The 22,821-nt window shown below is 34.9% G+C and overlaps 1 protein-coding gene across 1 annotated transcript in view; it reads right to left on the bottom strand.

Annotated features, from left to right (window-relative positions):
• IPO8 (importin 8) overlaps positions 1 to 22,821 on the bottom strand; it is a 65,918-nt gene that overhangs the window by 21,150 nt on the left and 21,947 nt on the right. Inside the window, 12 exon segments of the mRNA XM_010860615.1 lie at positions 1,869 to 1,964; positions 3,389 to 3,486; positions 4,154 to 4,279; positions 7,021 to 7,087; positions 9,325 to 9,450; positions 9,901 to 10,061; positions 11,097 to 11,262; positions 12,673 to 12,762; positions 13,196 to 13,312; positions 13,600 to 13,676; positions 18,394 to 18,493; positions 19,356 to 19,490. Coding sequence (XP_010858917.1) covers positions 1,869 to 1,964; positions 3,389 to 3,486; positions 4,154 to 4,279; positions 7,021 to 7,087; positions 9,325 to 9,450; positions 9,901 to 10,061; positions 11,097 to 11,262; positions 12,673 to 12,762; positions 13,196 to 13,312; positions 13,600 to 13,676; positions 18,394 to 18,493; positions 19,356 to 19,490 — 1,359 coding nt within the window.

Below are 22,821 nucleotides of genomic sequence, written 5' to 3'. Positions count from 1 at the left end.
GACAAGTCAGTCCTAAAATTCATATGGAAATTCAAGGGTCCAGATTAGCTAAAAGAATCTTATACAGGAAAACCGGAGGACTTAAACTTCCTAATTTCAAAAACTTGCTACAAAGCTACAGTAATAGTGCAATCCTGGATTAAGGACAAAAAAATTCATCAAAACTGAATTAAAGTCCACAAATACATCCTCCCATTTATAGTGAATAGATCTGACAAGTGTGCCAGGACATTTCAACAGGGAAAGAACAGTTTTTCAACAAATAGTGCTCCTAGACACCTTGACATCTACATGTAAAATGATGACTTTGTACCTTTTCCTCACACCATCTACAAAAATTAACTCAAAATGAATTAAAGACTTAAATATTAGAGCTAAGACCATAAGTCTCTTAGAAGAAAATGGAAATTTTTTGTAAATTTCAATTTAGCAATGATTTCTTAAATATGATGACAACCACAACAACAACAAAAAAATAAATTAGACATCATCAAAATTAACTTTCCTGTGCTTCAAAGGACATCAAGAAAGTGATAACACAAAAATTGGGAGGAAATTTTTACAAAGTACATATCTGATAAGGAACTTGAGTTTAGAATATATACAAAGAATCCCTAGAACTCAAAAACAAATAAACTAATCAAAAATAGGCCAAAAAATCTGAATAAACATTCTTCAAAAAAATACAAACAGCCACATGAAAAGATGCTATCATAAGCCATCTGGGAAAATGCAAACCAAAACCATGAAATATCACTACTAGGATGGCTATAACAAAAAGACCAACCAAGTGTTAGTGAAGATATGGAGAAATTAGAACTCTCATTCACTACTGGTAGGAACAGGAAATGGTCAGCTACTTTGGAAAAGTTTGGCAGTTCCTCAAATGGTTAAACACAGAATTACCACTCCTATATATATACATATATAAACATATATACCAAGAGAAACGAAGACATGTCCACACAAAAATCAGCATACAAATGTTCATGTCAACATTGTTCACAATAGCCAAAATGTGTAAATAAGAAAAATGTCCATCAATTGACAATTAGCTAAAATAAATGTGATACAATCGTATGATGAAATATTTATCAATTAAAAGAAATACAGAATTATCAATTAAAAGAAAGTAGAATAATGGTTGCCTAGGGTTGAGGGTCATTTAGGTGAAATGAGAAATAACTACTAAAGGGCACAGAGTTTTCTCAGGGGTAGTGACGAAATATTCTGAAAACTGACGGTGATAATAGTTGTACAATTTGGTGACTATATTAAAAACCAGTGAAGCATAAACTCTAAATGACTGACTGGATGGTATATAAATTATATCTCAATAAAGCTGTTATACAAAAATACATGGAGTAAATATTACAGAATTGGAAAAAAAAACTCTACACTTATACTTGAACATTTTTCTCAGTAACTGAATATCATACCACAGTTGTATCAAAAACTGAATTAATCTTATTAAAAATATATATTTTTATATCAATAGAGAAAAACTTTTTCCTTTTTGCACCTTCATTTCTGGTTGAAAAAGATATCTGGGAATATTTCAATAGCATACACAAAAACAAAGGAAAAAAGCAAATCTCTGGGAATCAAACTAAGCAGGATTTGTACATTTATCTCCTTCATGATTTACTTGTTAGTCTCTTAAGTTATTACATATTTTTCTGTGTATCTAGAATGCAAGGAACAATTTCCAAATTGCATGGGTATTTTTGTTATAAGATTTGTACCAGTAAATACAAACTATAGGCTATCTTTATAATTTTTCATCATAATATAAACAAAATGTTAAGCAGGCATTGTAAATTTAAAATTTTAAACATCAAGTAGGATGTTTTCTATACCTATATTACCTGATCAATTCCCCTTCCTTTGCACTGAAGAATGATGACTTCAAGAAGTTTGGCTGCATGACATTCTGCATCTTCTCCTGCATCTCCACATAGTACCTGCAGTAATTAAAATTTCACTCAGCAGTGAACAGCATTGTAAAACCTTAATCAAGTTTACATAAAGTAAGTATCAGGTAAAAAACAGCCATTAGAATCATGGTGTTTGCATCATGAGTTTACCTTGCCAAACCAAAAAAAGGACATTCAAAATGAAGTCCATCTATCTTTTTTATCTACTCTAATTCCTTATATGAGTAATGATTCACTTTATTTAACTCTGGATTAAAAAGTAGGCTGTTACCTGTCTATACAAAAAAGCTTCTCTTTAAGTAAGGCACCAAAAACAATAAAATGATACAATGAAATTTAAAAAAAAAACGAAAACCTTCTTAAACAATGAAACAAACCCTGTATTTTTCGTATTTTTCTGTTCTTTTTGAATCCTGTCTATATCCACCCAGTTTTTCATAATGAAACCATAAATATAATATTACATACCATTTAATTTCCTCACATGGACTTTATAACTCGAAGTACTTTCTGAAGATATTAAACCATTTAGGACTAAACAGTATTACACAAGATGAATATAACAAAGCTTACCAGACTGTTCCCCTAATGACAATTCTGTATTTTCACTGAATGAACAATTATAGAAAGCACATGTTCATACTGAACTGAGACCTAAATTAGATAAACTGAGTATGAGTTCAGCACTCTTTAACAGAGCCTGGTACATATCTCTCCTAGGAAGGAAAACAGGCTGTACACTAGCTATCTTACTAACAACTCCAAAGCCAAACTTAGGTTTCTGGCTATTTGAGCTTTCTAAAATCTGCCATCTCTATGTAATACAGTTTTATATTTATGAATATACACATATTCACCTAAAAGAGGAGGAAAGCATTAGTCATGAGTCACTCCTAGATATAACCAAGGGGGCATTTGTGACAAAGATAACATAGTAGACAATCATGCTTGTACATAAATACAACAGTAGTCATTACGTGGCTTACAAACTACCCTGTATTGAGTTAAATGATGCTATCTTTCCAACTATTCCAATATTTTGTGTCTTGTTTATGTTCAAATTACCTATACCTAGTGTTTTCCAATATATACATTCAATTAAAAGAAAAATCATAATTCACAAAGTGTGATATTTTCCTAGCACTCTTCTTTAATCAAGTAGTAAGTCTATATTTTTGAAAGAAAAACTACATGGAAAATCATTTACCTAAGCATTGTGAAGTACACAGCTACAGAAGTAGCAAACATTAAGTATAACACACAATATGAAATTTTCAGAATATAATTCCAAACTCCATTTGAAAACACAAAATGACAAATATATGTTCATAAGAGCAATATACAACTAAATATATAAAAAATAAATTGAGAGAGTACCTAAAGTGAAATACAACACTAGTCAGTAAACATTAGTAAGAATCATTATGACAAATTGATTAGGACATGCTTACCTTTCTACACATTGTAAAAAGTATTTCTAAATGCTTTGGATTTGACAGTAAAGTATTTGTATCTATTGTCACATAATTATGCAGAAGAGGCATCATGTCTGGAAAAAAATTCAAACGCTCAATGAGATTTGAGCAACAGAAGCAGAAACCAATTATTACCACTGTAAGCACATTTTTATAGCACATACACATTACTATCTTCCCTTGCAACCACAAAATGTGAGAAACTAAAATGGTACACCTGCCCTATTTATTGATGAGGGAAATGTGGATCAGAAAGATTAAAATTCTCATCATTTACTGTAGTGATTGTTATGAATTTTCTTCTTTTTCCCCATAGCACTCATTACCATCTGACACACTCTATTTGCTTATTTGTCTGTGTGTTTCCTAGCCTATCCCACCCCATACTAGAATGGAGGTGTCAAAAGGGCAAGGGCTGTCTATTTTGTTCTCTGATGTACTGCTGAGCTTAGAACATTGCTTGGAATATAGTTGACATTCAGAAAATATTAATTAATATATGGATATATACTCTGACTGCAAAGTAATTTAAGTAAGATTCAGTAGGAAATATAGCCTTCCTACCATGACCTCTATTCCTAGGGCTAAAAAATAGTCCTACAATAGCACCAGTCAACAGGAAAGGAAGAACAATTATTTTCTGATTAGTACTGGAATCATATGTCTTTATGTTAAGTGTCAGAGGAAATAATACCTATCTAGACACAGAACAGCAAAAATGTTACATGGTCAAAGTCATACCTGTAAAATATTCAAAACAATCCTGCTGAAAAACCTCATATAAGATACCTAGAAGCTGCCACATTTGAGGAGAAATACCATGGCAAGTTAAACTGTAAGCCAGTGAAAGAATTTCTTCATAGAATTCTAGAAAGAAGAGAATCTCCAGTTAGAATCCTAGGAAATAGCAAAAATTAAACACAAAGACCACACAGAAGAGGATTTAGGCTATATACTCACACATATCTTATATCTAACATACTTTTGAACATCTGTTTCTCAGCTCCCATCTCTTGCTATCTCTATTAATATTTGCCATCTTCCATTTCTCACGAAGATCTGCCCCCTACTCAATAAGATATGGCAAAGATTTGCTTTTACTAAACTTACTTGTAATACTGAAAAGTTATATTTTTTGTGTTTTGTAATACAGAAAATAAAGTTTATATATAAAACTATATTAGAAATGGATACAAGAAGGAACAATTATTGTATGTGTCTCATGCACAGGATTTTAAATTTACAAACAATTAATGTTCTTCAGAGAACTTAATTCATCTACGTGAAAATATCTGTCTGCTGCATGTATTTTTTACAAACTATATACAGAATATATTTTGCCAATTTACAAAGCTTGTAAAATTAGTACAACATTTTTCAACTTACTTCAAGATAATTATACTTACTATTAAAAGAGTCCAAAGGGAATATTCTTGCATTTGTACATATACTTATTATTCTTACCCTCATTCAGAAGGAAATTATATCTAAACATACAATCAGAAAACACAAACCTCAACACAAAAATTTCAAAAATTTCCTACCATGTGACTGAAAAAAAAAGTCTAACTTCAAAGTTTTGGGGTTTTTTTTTTCCTTCTTCTTATTTAAGGGAACCAATATTCACCCTGGAAGCTTGAATAAAATTTTTTTCTGTAACCTTATTCAAATTTTAATATATTTAAAAGCTAGCAATACAGATATTTGCCTTACCAAAAGCAAAATTAGATGGAAATCATAGATATTGGGAAATAATTTAGGAAAGACAATCATTTGAAATACAACCAATGGCCTGAATAAAAAATTTCTGAAAGTTCTGTTCAGGAAAGCAAATGCCTCTTCCTAACATGAAGCCTAAAAGAAAGAAAAGAGGCCCAGTATTTCCTTTCATGCTCTTGATGGCTACAGCCTGTGTACTTTATTTACCAGGCCACTTGAGATGCTCAAGATGAGGACTATGAATCTGAGGGAGAAACTAAAAGGCACAAAGCTGTTCCAGTTTTTTTGTGGAGGGTGGGAAGAATCAGGAGGCTCACGGTCTGTGTTGGGAGTCTGGACTATGGTGGGCAGCAGTGTAGGACCCAGTGTTGAGCAAGGCAGCACAGGCCTTCTAAGCAGACCATTTTTATGGCAGAATCCTGGCTGACTCTGGCCAACTCCAGCCTTCCCACTGCTTTGGTGAGCTACAAATATCCTTCCATCAATTCCATTTATGTTTAAATTAACCAGAAGCTTTTTCATTTGGTCTCAGCCAAGACAATGGACTATTAGGGTAGGATGGTTGTACTAACTTTGACTTACTACATAAGATAGAGGAGTTAAATCAGTAATGGCTAAGCCTAGCTTTTAATAACATGAAGTTCAAGAGTAAATTAGCAATAAAAACAGGCAAAAGAAGGAGGCAAAAGTGGAACTGTGGAAAAAGACTGGACTGTGGACATAAACATGGTCAGACTGCTATGTAATGCACAGCAAAGGGGATATAGGCAGTATTTTATAACTTTGTATATAGAATATTCTATAAAAATATCCAGTTACTATGTTGTAAACCTGAAACTAATACAATATTGTAAGTCAATACAATATCCACATGTTTGAAGTCCTTAAAAAAAATTTTTTAATGGAGAATTTTCAGTTGCATCTCTTCACAAAAAGGACATAAGTGAATACATTCTTTCTGATGTATCAGAATCTCTGAAGTTATGGTCCAGGAAGCCTCATTTTAACTAGATCCTCAGTGATTCTTATCCACATCAAAGTTAGAGAACCACTGCTTTATAGTGATGATTTCAAAAGTAAGGACTACTTTAGCAAAGTAGAGGATAATGCTCTAAAATGGGAGAAGAATGTATTAGAACACTTAGTAGAGATAAATATATTCATTTATATTTAATTTCACATTTTACATTTCTCTTTATGTATGTAAATGTATCACAGTAACATGTATATTGCATATAAATATATATTCAAGTATTATTCACATACATTAGAAGTACATGCTCAATTTTTTACTAATGGTGTGAATGATAAAAGTTTGGAGATGGCTGCTCTAATGTGATAACCTGCTTTTGTTCCATCTTTCTATCTCTTACACTATACAGGCTACATTTCTCTCCTACCCACAAGACTTGTGGCTGGTATCTTCAAAATGCTTGGATACTATGAAAAGTTGCCTCTTCTACAAATTCCAATCAATCTATAACGTCCAGTATTAACTACTGACTCTACTCAGAATTCAGGTACCATAACATAAACAGAATAACAATTAATGCACACTTCTGATAGAATATATGCCTATCATCTCACATTTTTCAATCCTAAAGTAACCTCACCTGAACCTCATCTTAGTTCTTTCTTTCTAAAAAAAATTTAAAATCTCTGTTCTTTAAAAACTCCAACAACAAAAATTCTTAATTGGGTATGTTAAGCTTACCTCTAAATGAAAATCTAGAAATCTAATATTAGAAAGTATATCCAAAAATTGAACAGAAGGCAAGCTTCTCTTTCTCAAAACTGTCCATCTTGTTGAATTTGAAGGGCTAAAATGCATTTTTCATCAAATTTTAAAATAGTCTCAATTTACCTTTTTATTCTATCTTTGAACTTACCAATTACATGTTTCTGTAAAACAAGATCAATGATCCGTAGACAGATATTCTCTAACTGCTGAGTAACCTAAAGACAAATTTTAAACATTTAGTTTAAAATTCATCATAACCCTTAATTTAATCTATAAATTTAATATTACCCCAATAAAAATACCAATAGGTTTTTTTTTTCCAATAGTAGCTTTTTGAGAAGAGAAATTAAGAAGTTAATTCTAAACTCCATGTGAAAAATTAAACATCAAAGAATAACCAGGAAATTCTGAAAAGTGGGCTAATGATGGAACTGTGAGTTAAAATCATAATAAAATTACAAGTTAAATTAATTCCTTATCTCATATTTTATACCAATATTTTAATTCCTAATATATCTAGGGCTTCAATGTGAAGACTTAAGCCATAAAAATACTAGCCATCTTTTTCCGATTTCTAATTTTACTCTTCATACATTAAGTATTTATACACATGTAAATATTTCTTTTAAGGAAATCTTGCTTTCAAAGCTTGCTTTTAGTAAGTCAAAGTTCAAAATCATAAGACTGGCAGTCAGGAGACCAAGATTCCAGTCCTTGTTTTGCCTATAGTTACCTATGACCTTGGCAAAGCCATCTAGCTAAAGGCTTTAAGATTTTTCATCTATAGGTTAGGGAAGCTAGATTTGATTAGTGTATCTCAACTTTAACCCATTCCTCCTTTGATAATCACAATAAGGTCACATGCTCCTTTAACTTTATTTGAAATTCAAAATAAAAGTAATATCAAGAATTAAAAAATTAAAACAGAAAGATAAAACGGTGGGTTTTTTTGTTTTTTTTTTTCCTCCAAACTAATCCTGATGTTTATCCTACTACTGCCCATCCTCCAGACAAACATATTTGGGAAAACTTGACAAGACGATTTCTAAGCTGTCTTCAAATTTAAAATACAAGTTCTACATATACGGGGAAAGAATAATCCTTAAGTATACATGCAATTTAACTTGAAAATCTCACCATTACAGAGAGGCCCATATACTTTCAACAAGGACACAACAATACAATAATGAATATAAAAACAAAAATTCACATTAAGTCTTTTAGGCAAAGAAAGGCCTGCCCAGGAGAAGAAAATTGAACCATTTTTAAGAACCTGGTAAGCATCCATTGCTTACCAAAGTATGCGATAAACACAGGATAAGTCAACAGCCACAGGGTTTAACAATGCTATTTAAAGAACCAGCACCTGCTTCCTAAGTCCCACTGTATAAAACGAGAGCTGCCAACATTGCCAAACAAGTCAACTGTGCTGGCAGAAGTAATGAACACAAATCTAATTTAAGTAAAGGCTATATAATATATAATACTTGGGGAGGAGAGCAGCAGGTTTTAGGTAGGCAATAATTGATATATTATCAGGATATATCAATTGACTGCAACTCTAAATCTACAAATTCCCAACTCCGTGAACATGAGATACTACCTGAACCTTGTGCTGTACTTCTGCAGAAGGGCACTACCATTACCCGCGCTGCGGCGGGGGACATGGTGACATTCTGTCAGCTAATGGATAAGGGGACGACAGAGGATGAGATGGCTGATGGCATCACCGACTTGACGGACATGAGTTTGAGCAAGCTCCGGGAGTTGGTGATGGACAGGGAAGCCTGGCATGCCACAGTCCGTGGGGTCGCAAAGAGCTGGACATGAATGAGCAACTAAACTGAACTGAACTGAACGGATATGAGAGTGCTTGACAAACATCTGCACAAATTCTTAATCCAATATTGTTCTGGAATTCAGCCTAGGGAAGATGATGTTTTAAGCTCTTCTTCCCTTCCATTCTCAGGTATTTGTTACATCAGTATTTTGTTCTATTATTTAAAATTTGCCTCTGTAACTGAATGGCAGTCTCTCTCTACCAAGAAGACCAGACTGTGGATTCCAAACAGTGTGGCTTATGTCCTATTAAATTTGGTTTTCCCCCAAGCCTACCCTGGCACATAGCAGATGTGATGAACTAAGTTTAGCAAAAGAGATATACTATATACTATATGTCCTATTAAATTTGGTTTTCCCCCAAGCCTACCCTGGCATATAGCAGATGTGATGAACTAAGTTTAGCAAAAGAGATATACTATATACTATATACTTTAAAATCACATGCAACATTTCCCTTCAATCATTTTAATACTTTTCTTTAAGATTTGAGGGTAATTTTTAAAATCCAGCAACATAAACAGCAATTTAAAGGTCAAGAATTTAAAATTCATGACCAATAATATAAATTTCAGTTACTATAATGACATCATAAAACACAAGGAAATCCTACCTCTTTGTGATCTTCTACAACTGTCAAGATAGTATCAATGGTATGTAAAATTCCCATAGCCATTACAGTCTTGTCTTCAACTTCTTCATATTCATCACTTTGAAGAACTTTGCCAAATATCTCAGCCTACAAAAATAGCAAACACATTCAACAATTAGTACTGCTACATGCACACTTCTCTATGAGAAGTGAGCAAAAGGACAGTGTCACATCTCCAAATGCCACCACTGCTCAAACTTTAAGATATGCAGTTTGCCAAGTGAATACTGATGATAAAAACTGTCATGTTTTAAATATAGCCACTTTGCCCTTATCTAGTCACTAAAGTGGAATATATATTAGCTATTATAATCAAACAGCAAATAATTAACTTCTGGTTGCATTAAATAAATAAATCCAAAATCTAGGAAAACTGAAAACTATACATTGAAATTAACTGTCAGAATTATTAGAGCAAATATTTTTACATTAGCATTTCAGTTACATACAAACTAAACTTCAAATTTTGGAGTTTAATTTACTTAGATCATTCAAAGCCTTTATACCAAACTAACATAAAACTGTGCCCAGTCTTACCAAATGCTGAGTCATATCCACAGCAATTGAGGCAACCTCTTGGCTATATTCACATATCATCTTCTGGATAACATTAGTAACATCATCATTTTCTGTCTCTCTAACAATGTGCAACAGCTCCTGCATAATAGGCCTTACATGTGGCTTCATATATTCCTTGGCTAATGCAATAAAAAACAAACTCAGTAAAAAATATTAGCGATTCACAAGTGAAAGTTACTTGGTCACAAGGTAAATAACACAGGGTAGTAGGTTCCAGATACATATTTGCCTGATGGTAAGTAAATTATAAAGTTGTACCAAAATAATGTTCACCAATGTATCCATTTTCCCATGAGCAACATACAATCAGTCCTGCACAGTAAAGAACTCTCCTGCCCCAAATGCCAATAGCTCCCTTGAGAAATTTGAATCCCATGTGTCCTCTGTCATCAGCATGACTTATCAAACATGAATATGACAGCATGATACAAGTGTAAAAACCATTTACATAAAGACTGTGCCCAACATTGACGATGCTCATTCACTCTTTCACCCCATCTCCAACCACCCTTCTCCCCACATGTGTTTATCTAATATTGCCTTCCATTCGAACAGTGTTGTATAGGGATAAAGGCTAATGTTCTTCATAATGATAGAATTTACTTTTAAAGGTTTATTTGAATTTTGAACAGAGCCTTCTTCTCAACAAAGGAGATATGTGTTATCACTCACTAGAAATGCAACTTGCTACTTTCAGAACTGTGAGAATCACAGAATCCTAGAGCTGAAAGGAATCTTAAAGCCATCTAGTCCAATCCCCCTAAATTTAAATATATGGCAATCTAAACCTTGACAGATCACATATCTTGCCCAGGTCTAGACGGCAAGGCAGAAGCTCTGTCAAAACTAGACTCCTAGGTCTCTTGATTCCCCATCTACCCTAATGTTTAACAATCAACTTGTTTCCTAATCTCAAATTTTTCTGGAAACCACGGTTAACAGACATTTCTAAAAGTGGCAAGAATAAACTCTTATAAAATTCTGAGGGGGCAAAACCTCAAAAACCCAAACTCTGAACTTTAAGACAAGGAAGTAAACAAAACTATTTGAGAAGACCACATCAAAATAATTATTTAATTAAAAATACCCTCTAAAAAATGTATTTTTATTCTAAATTTTAAATTTTGTTAATTTAATAATAATTTTGGCTTTACCTTGTGTCTGGTTAGAAATTAATGACTGAAGAGCAAGGGCAGCTTCAACCTTGACAGGCATCTCCTTATCCTCAATCAGGCTCTTCTTTGCTAGATCAACTGCATTTCTTAGGTTGAGCTCATTATGAAATTTCAAAGAACTGAATGCATGAAGTACCCAACAGGACTATGTTATAAGGAAAAAGTTAGTAGGAAACTATTAGGATTATGGTTTTATGTAATAATGAATATAAAAACTTCTAGGTAAAACATCATTAATCCTACCATGTACTATTCATTTATTTGTTTTTTGGAGGGAAACATATTAGTCTCAGTTGCTAACTTCTCGATTCCATACTTCTTATAAGAAAGGCAATTTTATTACTTCTAAATTACCTTTATGCAATATCGTTATTCATAAGAAAGATTAAACAGAGCCCAACTTAAGTGTCTCTAAAAAAAAATCCTGTCAATGCTTTAATAAATATTATGACTCACAACTTATTATTTATATGCAAAAGCACTACAAGCCAGTGTTGACATTCATCTACTGGTCTTCAAAGCAAATGAATAAAATATTATTTTCCTTTACACTAATCAGCTTAAGAAACTTGACTTTTTCAGTCACAGAAGAGAAAAAAAAATTTAACCTTGTATAAATTACCAAACTTTAAACTATTAGACCACTAAATCATATTATTTTTTTAAATCTATTGCATAAAATACAATTGACAGTAATTAATTTGAATGACTAATGACTTGCAAGAGACATACAATTAATAGTCTGTAAAAATAGTAGCCTACTTATCAAAATACTTGTGCACCCTCTACATTTCTAACCTACATTCACACAAATATTTCTCTAGTGACTATTATTTCTTTTTAAATATTTTCATTTATTTATTTATTTGATTGCTCCAGGTCTCAGTTCCCTGATCAGGGATTGAACCCAGGACCCCTGCACTGGGAGCACAGTCTTAACCACTGGACCACCAGGAAAGTCCCTGTCTTTTATTTATAAAATGCTTTGGTGTGTACAAGGCATTATTAACATATATTGGTTTTAGCAAGATATTTTGTTGTGTTGATATAGTTACAAAAATAAGCACTAGGCTGTTAAAAGTTCTATTTTAATTTCTCCATAAAATATATTGCTTCTATAAATAATATATACTTAGAATACAAATAAATTTACATGGATTATTATTTTCTCCATGTTATTAAAGTCTATCTAACTATTATCCTGGAAATCATAATCAAGAGTTTAGCCAAAATATAATTTTCATGCTGTTTTGGACACTAAAAATTAATCAGCCTATGAATTTACATGGTACCACCACTGTAGCATCACCCCTCTCACAGTATGTTCTGCATATGCAGCAAGTGAGGCAAGAGGGGCAGTTGCAGTTAAAATCTATACATCCCTTTATTTACTAATTTGCTCTTTATTCAGCTTTTATGATTTTAAAAGACATTCTCACTAACTTCATTTTGTCCCAGTGTGGTAAAAGATAAATTTGTCCAAAAGTATTTAGTTCAATAATTAACTTACAAATGAAGATTTCGAAACACTATAATGAAACATGGAAAAACCTACTCTGGCTCGAAGGTATCCCAGGTTAGACAATAGTAATGGAAATACGTGATTCTGCAACAATAACTCCATTTGGTCCTTGAATAAACTCTTCTGTTAGGAAATAGAAATTGAGTTTAACTTATTAATGTGTTTTTCATATATAAAAATCACTTCCTAATAAAGCATGTTTCTTATGATTTACACTTAATATACTTTTATTTAAATTTTGTAAAATTATTGACCTACATAATGCGTTTTAAAACAAGAGAGAAATAGTCTTTAGATAGAAACTTGATATTAACTGATCTTTCTAGAAACAACACTAAAGTTATTTTGTATCATCTTTTTTACATAGCAACAGTTTCATACTGAAAAAGTGAATAAAAAGTCATTTTAAATTAAAAAAATAAAAATGACAGAAAAATATTTACAGTCAACTCAATTATGCAGAGTCAGCAGTTTTAAATTATCCATAATTCTCATATTATCTCATTTGCCTATGCTTCACAGTGTTATTAAGTAAATTAAATTTGAGTAGCTTAACCTTCAGTAAAATATCAGCTAGGGAACCAATCACATGCAGGGCTCCATCTTTCTTCCTAGGATCAAAGTTCGGGTCTGTTAGGATTTGATAACAGAATGCCATCATTTTTGGCAACACCTAAAGAAATAGAAGAATCCACTTTAGTCTACATGAGCTTTCACTGCTTTACTATCATATTAAAAATGATGTACAAATTTTCAAAAATAAAGACATTTTATTGTGTTCTATCAAGCAACTACAATTAAGAAAAAATATTCCTTTTCCCTTATGAGGACACAAAAATTTTTTTAAGTTACAGATTATAACTACTAACATAATTTTTCAATTACAAGGGGCATTCATTAGAATGTCAAATCAACACAGGTCACCTTTCAGTTTTGTATTTAAAAAGAATAACTACATACCTCTTTTCTTTTCTTTGCAGCGGTATATAAGAGAGTCTGGGCTGCTGTGGTAGGAGAAGCATAATCTTCGAAAATATCTAAGATTTTAGATTTTAAAAGTTTAAACCATGTTAGCAAAAATACAACTACTTATTATAGTTTAAACCTGACTGACCACTATTCTAAAACCAAGAAATAAAACAGTCCATATATAACACTGGTTATAAGCTAAGAACATATCACGACTGCTCTCATACACAACAATATTTATCAAACTCTATAGGTTGTCCTTTTGAATAGTCATATTAAAACAAACAATACAGTTCCACTGAGGATAGGAAAAATGCTTTACCTCTATAAGAAAACAATAAAAATTTATTTACTGCTTATTGTGTGCCAGGCTCTGTTCTAAGCTCTGGGAATACAAATATCAAAAAAAGGTTCTCATGTTGCTTACACAGTAAGAGAAAGAAACAAACTGATTACATACAAACGCACACAAGTCAGTACAGCTGAAAGCACCGCATCTCAGACAGGTTAGGTGATTTGTCCACAGTTACACAGTAAGCGACTAGGCCGGTATTCACAGCCAGACTGTCTTAACATCAAGGCCTGAGCTCCTTCAGTCTGTTTTTTTAAAAATATTTATTTATTTCTCTGGCTGTGCTGGGTCTCAGTTGTGGCTGTGGGATTATTGATCTTTGTTGGGGCATGTGGGATCTTCTAATTATGGCATGTAGGATCCAGTTTTCTGACCAGGGATCAAAACCAGGCACCCTGCATTAGGAGCATAGAGTCTTAGCCACTGGACCGGCAGATAAGTCCCTCTCCTTCAGTTTTTACCAAATCTAAACACACCATTATTAATATCAGTCAATATACTTAGAAGTATTTTGTTCATATAAATAACTGCACATGACAAAAAGGAGACTAGTAATTGTTTTCCCCAATAGCTTTCTAAAAGTAAAATACACACACTAGCCACTGCGTTCTAGTCCACAGAAGCAAACTATTAAGGAAAAAAAGACACTTAACCTAGTCTTGAGTTATCCATATTCTCCTTTAATCAATAAAATGTAACACACAGAACTCTTAACTATTATATTTTCCAAAACCTGAGGTACTTTCTTATTTAATATGAAGAGTAAGTAAAATAACAGTAGTTTTCTGAAAGCTAAACAAATACACTGCACTTATAAAAGTTCACAGGTATAGAAAAGCCAAACACTAAAAAGAATGCCTTAAATAAGACAGAAGAAAGATTGGCAAATAATTCTGTGCTATTTAAGGCACTGTGTATGTGCCGAGTCACTTCAGTCGTGTCCGACTGTGCAGTGCTAGGGACTGAAGCCCACCAGGCTCCTCTGTCCAAGGGATTCACCAGGCAAGAATACTGGAGTGGGCTGCCATGCCCTCCTTCAGAGGATCAGCTGGCACAGGGATCGAAGCAACATCTCTTAAGTTTCCTGCATTAGCAGGTAGGTTCTTTACCACTAGTGCCACGTGGGAAGCCCATTAAAGCATTAGGAAGGGGAATTAATAAATCCTGCATTATGTATCATGATTTGAAAAGGAAATGATAGAATGGAAGGATAAACCAGTGGTAAATACTTTTCTCATACTTTTGCTTTTCCTGTACTTTGTCTCCAAGAGAAAGAGGCACTTCCTCACTTACCGAATCAAATAATACTAAACATAAGCATTGTGAAAACAACATGGACCAATAATCTGGCATCTATTCTAGTAGGCTTAATTCAGGTAACCAGAAACACATGTCCCAAGAAGAGGAAAGCACTGTGGTCACAGCCCCTTCAGCATGCCTTAGGTAATGCTAGTCTTAACATTATTTATTTGAACATTTCACTGAATGCAGACTAGTGCCAAGAACTTGCAAAGTAGTGTAGAGCTCTAGAAGGGATGGAGAATGCAAAATAAAGCAAGACAGACCACCAGATGGTCAATACTGAAATCACACTGGCTGATTCTTTGCAACCAAAGATGGAGAAGCTCTATACAGTCAGCAGAAACAAGACTGGGAGCTGTCTGTGGCTCAGATCATAAACTCCTTATTGCCAAATTCAGATTTAAATTGAAGAAAACAGATAAAACTACTAGACCATTCAGGTATGACCTAAATCAAATCCTTACGATTACACAGTGGAACTGACAAATAGATTCAAGGGATTAGATCTGATAGACAGAGTGCCTGAAGAATTACAGACAGAGGTTTGTGACATTTTTCAGGAGGCAGTGATCAAGAACATCCTCAAGAAAAAGAAATGCAAAAGACAAAATAGTTGTTTGAGGAGGCCTTACAAATAGCTGTGAAAAGAAGAAAGCTAAAGGCAAAGGAGAAAAGGAAAGATACATCCATTTGAATGCAGAGTTTCAAAGAACAGCAAGGAGAGATAAGAAAGCCTTCCTCAGTAATCAATGCAAAGAAATAGAGGAAAACAATAGAATGGGAAAGACTAGAGATCTCTTTAAGAAAAACAGAGATACCAGGGGAACATTTCATGCAAAGACAGGCACAATAAAGGACAGAAATGGTAAGGACCTAACAGAAGCAGAAGGTATTAAGAAGAGGTGGCAAGAAACACAGAAAAACTATACAAAAAAGATCTTTATGACCCAGATCATTATGATGGTGTGATCACTCACCTAGAGCCAGACATCCTGGAATATGAAATCAAATGGGCCTTAGGAAGCATCACTACAAAGCGAGTGGAGGTAATGGAATTCCAGTTGAGCTATTTCAAATCCTAAAAGATGATGCTAAGAAAGTGCTGCACTCAATATGTCAGCAAATCTGGAAAACTCAGCAGTGACCACAGGACTGGAAAAGGTCAATTTTCATTTCAATCCCAAAGAAAGGCCATGTCAAAGAATGTTCAAACTACTGCACAATTGCACTCATTCACATGCTAGCAAACTAATGCTCAAAATTCTCCAAGTGAGGCTTCAGCAGTACGTGAACCAAGAACTTCCAGATGTTCAAGCTGGTTTTAGAAAAGGCAGAGGAACCAGAGATCAAATTGCCAACATCCATTGGATCATCTTAAAAGCAAGAGAGTTCTGGAAAAACATCTACTTCTGCTTTATTGATTATACCAAAACCTTTGCCTGTGTAGATCACAACAAACTGGAAAATTCCTCAAGAGATGGGAATACCAGACCACCTTACCTGCCTCCTGAGAAATATGTATGCAGGTAGAAGCAACAGTTAGAACCAGACATGAAGCAACAGACTGGTTCCAAATTGGGAAGGGAGTACATCAAGACTATATATTGTCAGCCTGGTTATTTAACTTATATTCAGAGTACATCATGCGAAATGCCAGGCTGGATGAAGCACAAGCTGGAATCAAGACTGCCAGAAGAAATATCAATAACCTCCAATACACAGATGACACCACCCTTATGGCAGAAAGGAAAGAAAAACTAGAGCCTCTTGATGAAAGTGAAGGAAAAGAGTGAAAAAGCTGGCTTAAAACTCAGCATTCAGAAAATAAGATCATGGCATCCAGCCCCATCACTTCATGGCAAATAGAGTGGGGAAACAACGGAAACAGCACCAGACTTTATTTTCTTGGGCTCCAAGATCACTGCAGATAATGACTGCAGCCATGAAATTAAAAGGCGCTTGCTCCTTGGAAGAAATGTTATGACGAACCTAGACAGCATATCAAAAAGCAGAGACATTACTTGGCCAACAATGGTCCATACAGTCAAAGCCATGGTTTTTCCAGTAGTCATGTAAGGATGTGAGAGTTGGACCATAAGAAAGCTGGGCACTGAAGAACTGATGCTTTTGAACTGTGGTGTTGGAGAAGAGTCTTGAGAGTCCCTTGGACTGCAAGGAGATCAAACCAGTCATTCCTAGAGGAAGTCAGTCCTGAGTATTCATTGGAAGGAGTGATACTGAAGCTGAAATTGCAATATTTTGGCCACCTGATGCAAAGAACTAACTCTGGAAAAGACCTTGATTCTAAGAAAGATTGAACGCAGGATGAGAAGGGGATGACAGAAGACAAGATGGTTGGACGGCATCACCAACTCGATGGACATGAGTTTGGGTAAACTCTGGGAGTCAGTGATGGACAGGGAGGCCTGGCGTGCTGCAATTCATGGGGTCACAGAGAGTCGGACATGAGTAAGCAGCTGAACTGGACTGAACTGAAGACAGTCCCTGCCCCCAGATAGCTTCTTCACTGTGGGAGAAACAGCAGTACACAAGTAACACCTTCCTATACTAACTGCCTGAGTATGCATGAAGTGATTAATTCATACTGGGAATAAAGGGGAATGAATTTGGGCAACCTACAGAGTCCGGCAGCTTCCAGGAAGATGCAAGGCTAAAAGAATCCACAGAGAACAGGGCCACACACTGGTGTCAACATAAGTATTTCATTCCCCTGAGGAATATTCAGTCCCTAGGATAAGGACACAAACTATACTGGAGCATTCCTAAAATACGCAGATACGCAAGTGATCTCCCAGACCAAGAACAAACCCAAATGTGTAGCCCAAAAGGCATAGAAAGGAATGGACTCTGCAGATCAGCATCACAATAGAAAGAGTTGTATAGAGATGATAATGTTTCAGCATCCTTGAGAGGGTTAGATAAATAAAGTAGCTTCTCATCTCAAGACCACTGGCTCAACAGAACATCAAACTTTCATGAGTTTTGGAGTTTATCATGCAAAGCAGAACTCTGGGAATTTCACAAAGTAATAAATCTACTTAAAAGTATAAATTTAGTTATATTACTTCATATAACCAGGTACTGATGAAGAATAAAATCATCTCAATTACCGAATTTCATCCTTATATACTCATATGGATCTTCCTGCCACAGTTCTTCATCCTCATCTTTATAGCACATCACAGAAAAAATCACATCTTCAGAGATATTCTAAGAGAAAAAAACAAACCAATAAATGGATATAGAGTATTCATATTTGGGGAATATCAATAATGAAAGGCTTTAGGAAGTCAGTTTTCCAAACTGTCATATTAATGTTTCTAACAGATCTTTAAGATCTGTAATAACACTAAACAAAATCTATCCTAGACTCCAAAGATAAAAGAATTTGCTTTACTTTTCAGCTACCGTCTTAGAGATTACAGAATTAAAGAATGCATTCTTTGAGAGGAAAAAATTTAGTTCCTAAATTCTTCAAATTATCCAGTTATCTGTATGTAAATATTACTTTATCAATGGTCTATAACTTTTCATTGATTTGTTCCTTATCAATGCTGAATTAATCAATGCTTAACAATGCTGAATTCTACCTTTAAGTAAAATTGATACAAACAGAAAACTTTAGCTTTTGCTGTAGAATTTAACAACCTAAAAAAAGAAATAAAAACCTACAAAAGAAAATGGTCATGTATCAGGCTGCATTTCCTACAAAAGAACACTACCTTAACTACAGGCCTGGTGACTGTTTTCAAAACGCTATTATACAAAATACCTCATTTGATCCTAGCAACTTGCAGGTAAGGAAGGTAGAAAACTACTATCTGACGTATCAGAGGAAAAACAGAGACTAAGTGAGATTCCAACCAAGATCAACTCATTTAACTTGAAGGCCTCATTCTTCTCAAATATTTAAACTTCTAAACTCTTTATATGAAACATAAGATACTCTTCTGAAATTATTAATGAAAACAAAAATATGTTAAATATAAAATATTGGATTAGTTAACACTGACCTTGTCTAGAAAATTTTTAACCAGAGGATAATTTTGGAGAGCTGCTCACTGCCACTAACCTGTATGTGCGGCTTCATCTGCTTCCAGGTCACAGAATGAACAATTCCTTGGTTGAGATAGTTGAAAGCCTGCTGAAGAACACGGGGAGCTACATACTCTTTCTGCCTATACTGGTCTAAAATTTTTAGTAGTACCTACAGGAAAATAGGAAAAGAAAACATAGGAAAACAAACAATTTTAAAGTTAACAGGAGGGGCATTTTAGGCATGACATAAAATCAAGTCAGAGGTTACAGAGATAAAAAAAAATAACAGATTTTTAGAGAAATAAATATTTTGTGAGAAAGCACATGAGCTTAGATATGTCCTTGTTATACTGAACTGAAAGGTATCTCACTGTGATTTTCTGCCATTTACCCTACTTCTAACCTGTGAAAGTATTCAAAATAAGTCTATATTCTATTCCACATACTAGCTCTTCAAATAAATTAAAACTACTGTAAAATAATAGACTTGGCTAAATGAACACTGAAAACACTATATCCATATAGTGAGAGACACCATAAACAGATTTTTAATATTTGATAAAGGTGCATTTCAACTGGAAGAGAAACAAGGTCATTCAAAAGAAAACAGTACTGGGATAGTTGACTAGGTAGCTCCTAAAAAATTAACGTAGCTGCCTAACTAAACTTCACACCAAAATAAATTCCAGATGGGCAAAATATTTCAACAGGTACAAAAAAATGAAACCACAGAATAACTAAAAGAGTGTGGAAATTTTTTATTTTATAATCTCAGACCATGGAAAGTCTTTGTAGAAATAACACAAAATTGAGTTATTAATTTTTTTTTTTTAAAAAGACTGTTTCTAAGGAAGGAACCATGCCCAAAGCCACTGCGATGACCCATGTCGGAGGCTGCACTACCACATAGCCGAAGTATTCCGGTTCCTGATCTCCAGAGTCCCTCACTACAACAAGCTTATCTCTGAACTGCTGCATAAATTTAAAAGTGTCCTTTTAAAACACATACAAAATTTATAAATTCAGAACATGAATTCAGTTCAAGTCACATAAAATTCAGGTTTATAAAATTTGTCAGAAATCCTATCACCAAGAAACTCTTTCTGGAATTCAGACTAAAAAGGGACGCTATTGAACACAGTTCTCCCTAATACAGCTGTGGTTCACGCGAAGTGCAGGTAGCAGATGAGACACAACACTAACAAAGGAACAGCTTTTGATTTTTAAAAAAACATTAAAAAATATGAGGAATATATATCTTAAATAACCAAGGTTCAGTTTATGGCGTGGATGCAGTTCAGTTTAGCTGTTCAGTCATGAGCGTCATTTTGTGAAGGGCTTCCACAGCATGGATGCAACAGCATGGAATTTAAACGTGTGTGTATTTACATATGTTTATGTGACGCTGAAAACCTCTAATGAACACACTATAAGAAGGATTCAATTTTAGGATGCTTACTGGGGCTTTAATAGCAGTGGAAAGAGCAGAGAAAGAGCTGACCAGCTCCTTGATTATCCTGGTATCCACAACGAAGTATATATTTCAGTTCAGTTCAGTCACTCAGTCATGTCTGACTCCTTGCGACCCCATGGACTCCAGCACACCAGGCTTCCCTGTCCATCATTAACTCCCTGAGCATGCTCAAACTCATGTCCATCGAGTGGGTGATGCCATCCAACCATCTCATCCTCTGTCGTCGCCCTTCTTCTCCTACCTTTAATCTTTCTCAGCACCAGGATCTTTTCGAAGAAGTCAGTTCTTCCCATCAGGTGGCCAAAGTATTGGGGTTTCAGCTTCAGCATCAGTCCTTCCAATGAATATTCAGGACTGATTTCCTTTAGGATTGACTGGTTGGATCTCCTTGCAGTCCAAGGGACTCTCAAGAGTCTTCTCCAACACCACAGTTCAAAAGCATCAATTCTTCAGTGCCCAGCTTTCTTATGGTCCAACTCTCACATCCTTACATGACTACTGGAAAAACCATAGCTTTAAGTAGATGGACCATTATTGGCCAAGTAATGTCTCTGCTTTTTGATATGCTGTCTAGGTTCATCACAGCTTTCCTTCCAAGGAGCAAGTGTCTTTTAATTTCATGGTTGCAGTCACCATCTGCAGTGATTTTGGAGCCCAAGAAAATAAAGTCTGGTGCTGTTTCATTTTTCCCCACTCTATTTGCCATGAAGTGATGGGACAGGATGCCATGATCTTCATTTTTTGATCATTGAGTTTTAAACCAGCTTTTTCACTCTCTCCTTCACTTTCATCAAGAGGCTCTTTAGTTCTTCTTAACTTTCTGCCATAAGGGTGTCATCTGTGTATCTGAGGTTATTGATATTTCTCCCAGCAATCTTGTTTCCAGTTTGTGTTTCATCCTGCCCGGCATTTCACATGATGTACTCTACGTATAAGTTAAATAAGCGGTTGACAATATATAGCCTTGACGTACTCCTTTCCCAACTGGGAACCAGGCCATTGTTCCACGTCCGGTTCTAACTGTTGCTTCTTTACCTGCACACAGGTTTCTCAGGGGGCAGGTAAGGTGGTCTGGTATTCCGATCTCTTGAAGAGTTTTCCAGTTTGTTGTGATCCACACAGTCAAAGACTTTGGCGTAGTCAATAAAGCAGAAGTAGATGTTTTTCTGGAACTCTCTTGCTTTTAAGATGATCCAATGGATGTTGGCAATTTGCTCTCTGGTTCCTCTGTCTTTTCTAAATCCAGTTTGAACATCTGGAAGTTCTCGGTTCACATACTACTGAAGCCTCACTTGGAGAATTTTGAGCACTACTTTGCTAGCATGCAAAATGAGTGCAGTTGTCCAGTAGTTTGAATACTCTTTGGTACTGCCTTACTTTGGGATTGGAATGAAAACTGACCTGTTCTTGTCCTGTGGCCAGTGCTGTGTTTTCCAAATTTGCTGACATATTGAGTGCAGCACTTTAACAGCATTATCTTTTAGGATTTGACATACAAACTGTCTAATGGAATACAAACTGCCCTTAAGGGCGGAAAACAAAGAGGAACTAAAGAGCCTCTTGAGGAGGGTGAAGGAGGAGAGTGAAAAATCTGGCTTAAAACTCAAAATTCAAAAAACTAAGATCATGATATCCAGTCCCATCACTTCATGACACAGATGGGGAAACAATGAAAATAGTGACAGACTATATTTTCTTGGCCTCCAAAATCACTGCAGATGGTGACTGCAGATGTGAAATTAAAAGACACTTGCTCCTTGGAAGGACTTCCCAGGTGGCTCAAGTGGTGAAGAACCCGCTTGCCAATGCAAGAGACATAAAAGATGCGGGTTCAATCCCTGGATTGGGAAGATCACCTGGAGCAGGGCATGGCAACTCACTCCAGTTTTCTTGCCTGGAGAATCCCTTGGACAGAGAAGCCTGGTGGGTTATGGCCCATAGGGTCACAAAGGGTCAGACATGACTGAAGCAACTTAGCATGCATGCACACTCCTTGGAAGAAAAGCTATGACAAACCTAGACATCA

Source organism: Bison bison, unplaced genomic scaffold (genome assembly GCF_000754665.1).
Source record: "Bison bison bison isolate TAMUID 2011002044 unplaced genomic scaffold, Bison_UMD1.0 scf7180017864468, whole genome shotgun sequence".
In the NCBI taxonomy this organism is placed as follows: Eukaryota; Metazoa; Chordata; class Mammalia; order Artiodactyla; family Bovidae; genus Bison; species Bison bison.
This window is presented reverse-complemented; position numbering and strand designations above follow the sequence as displayed.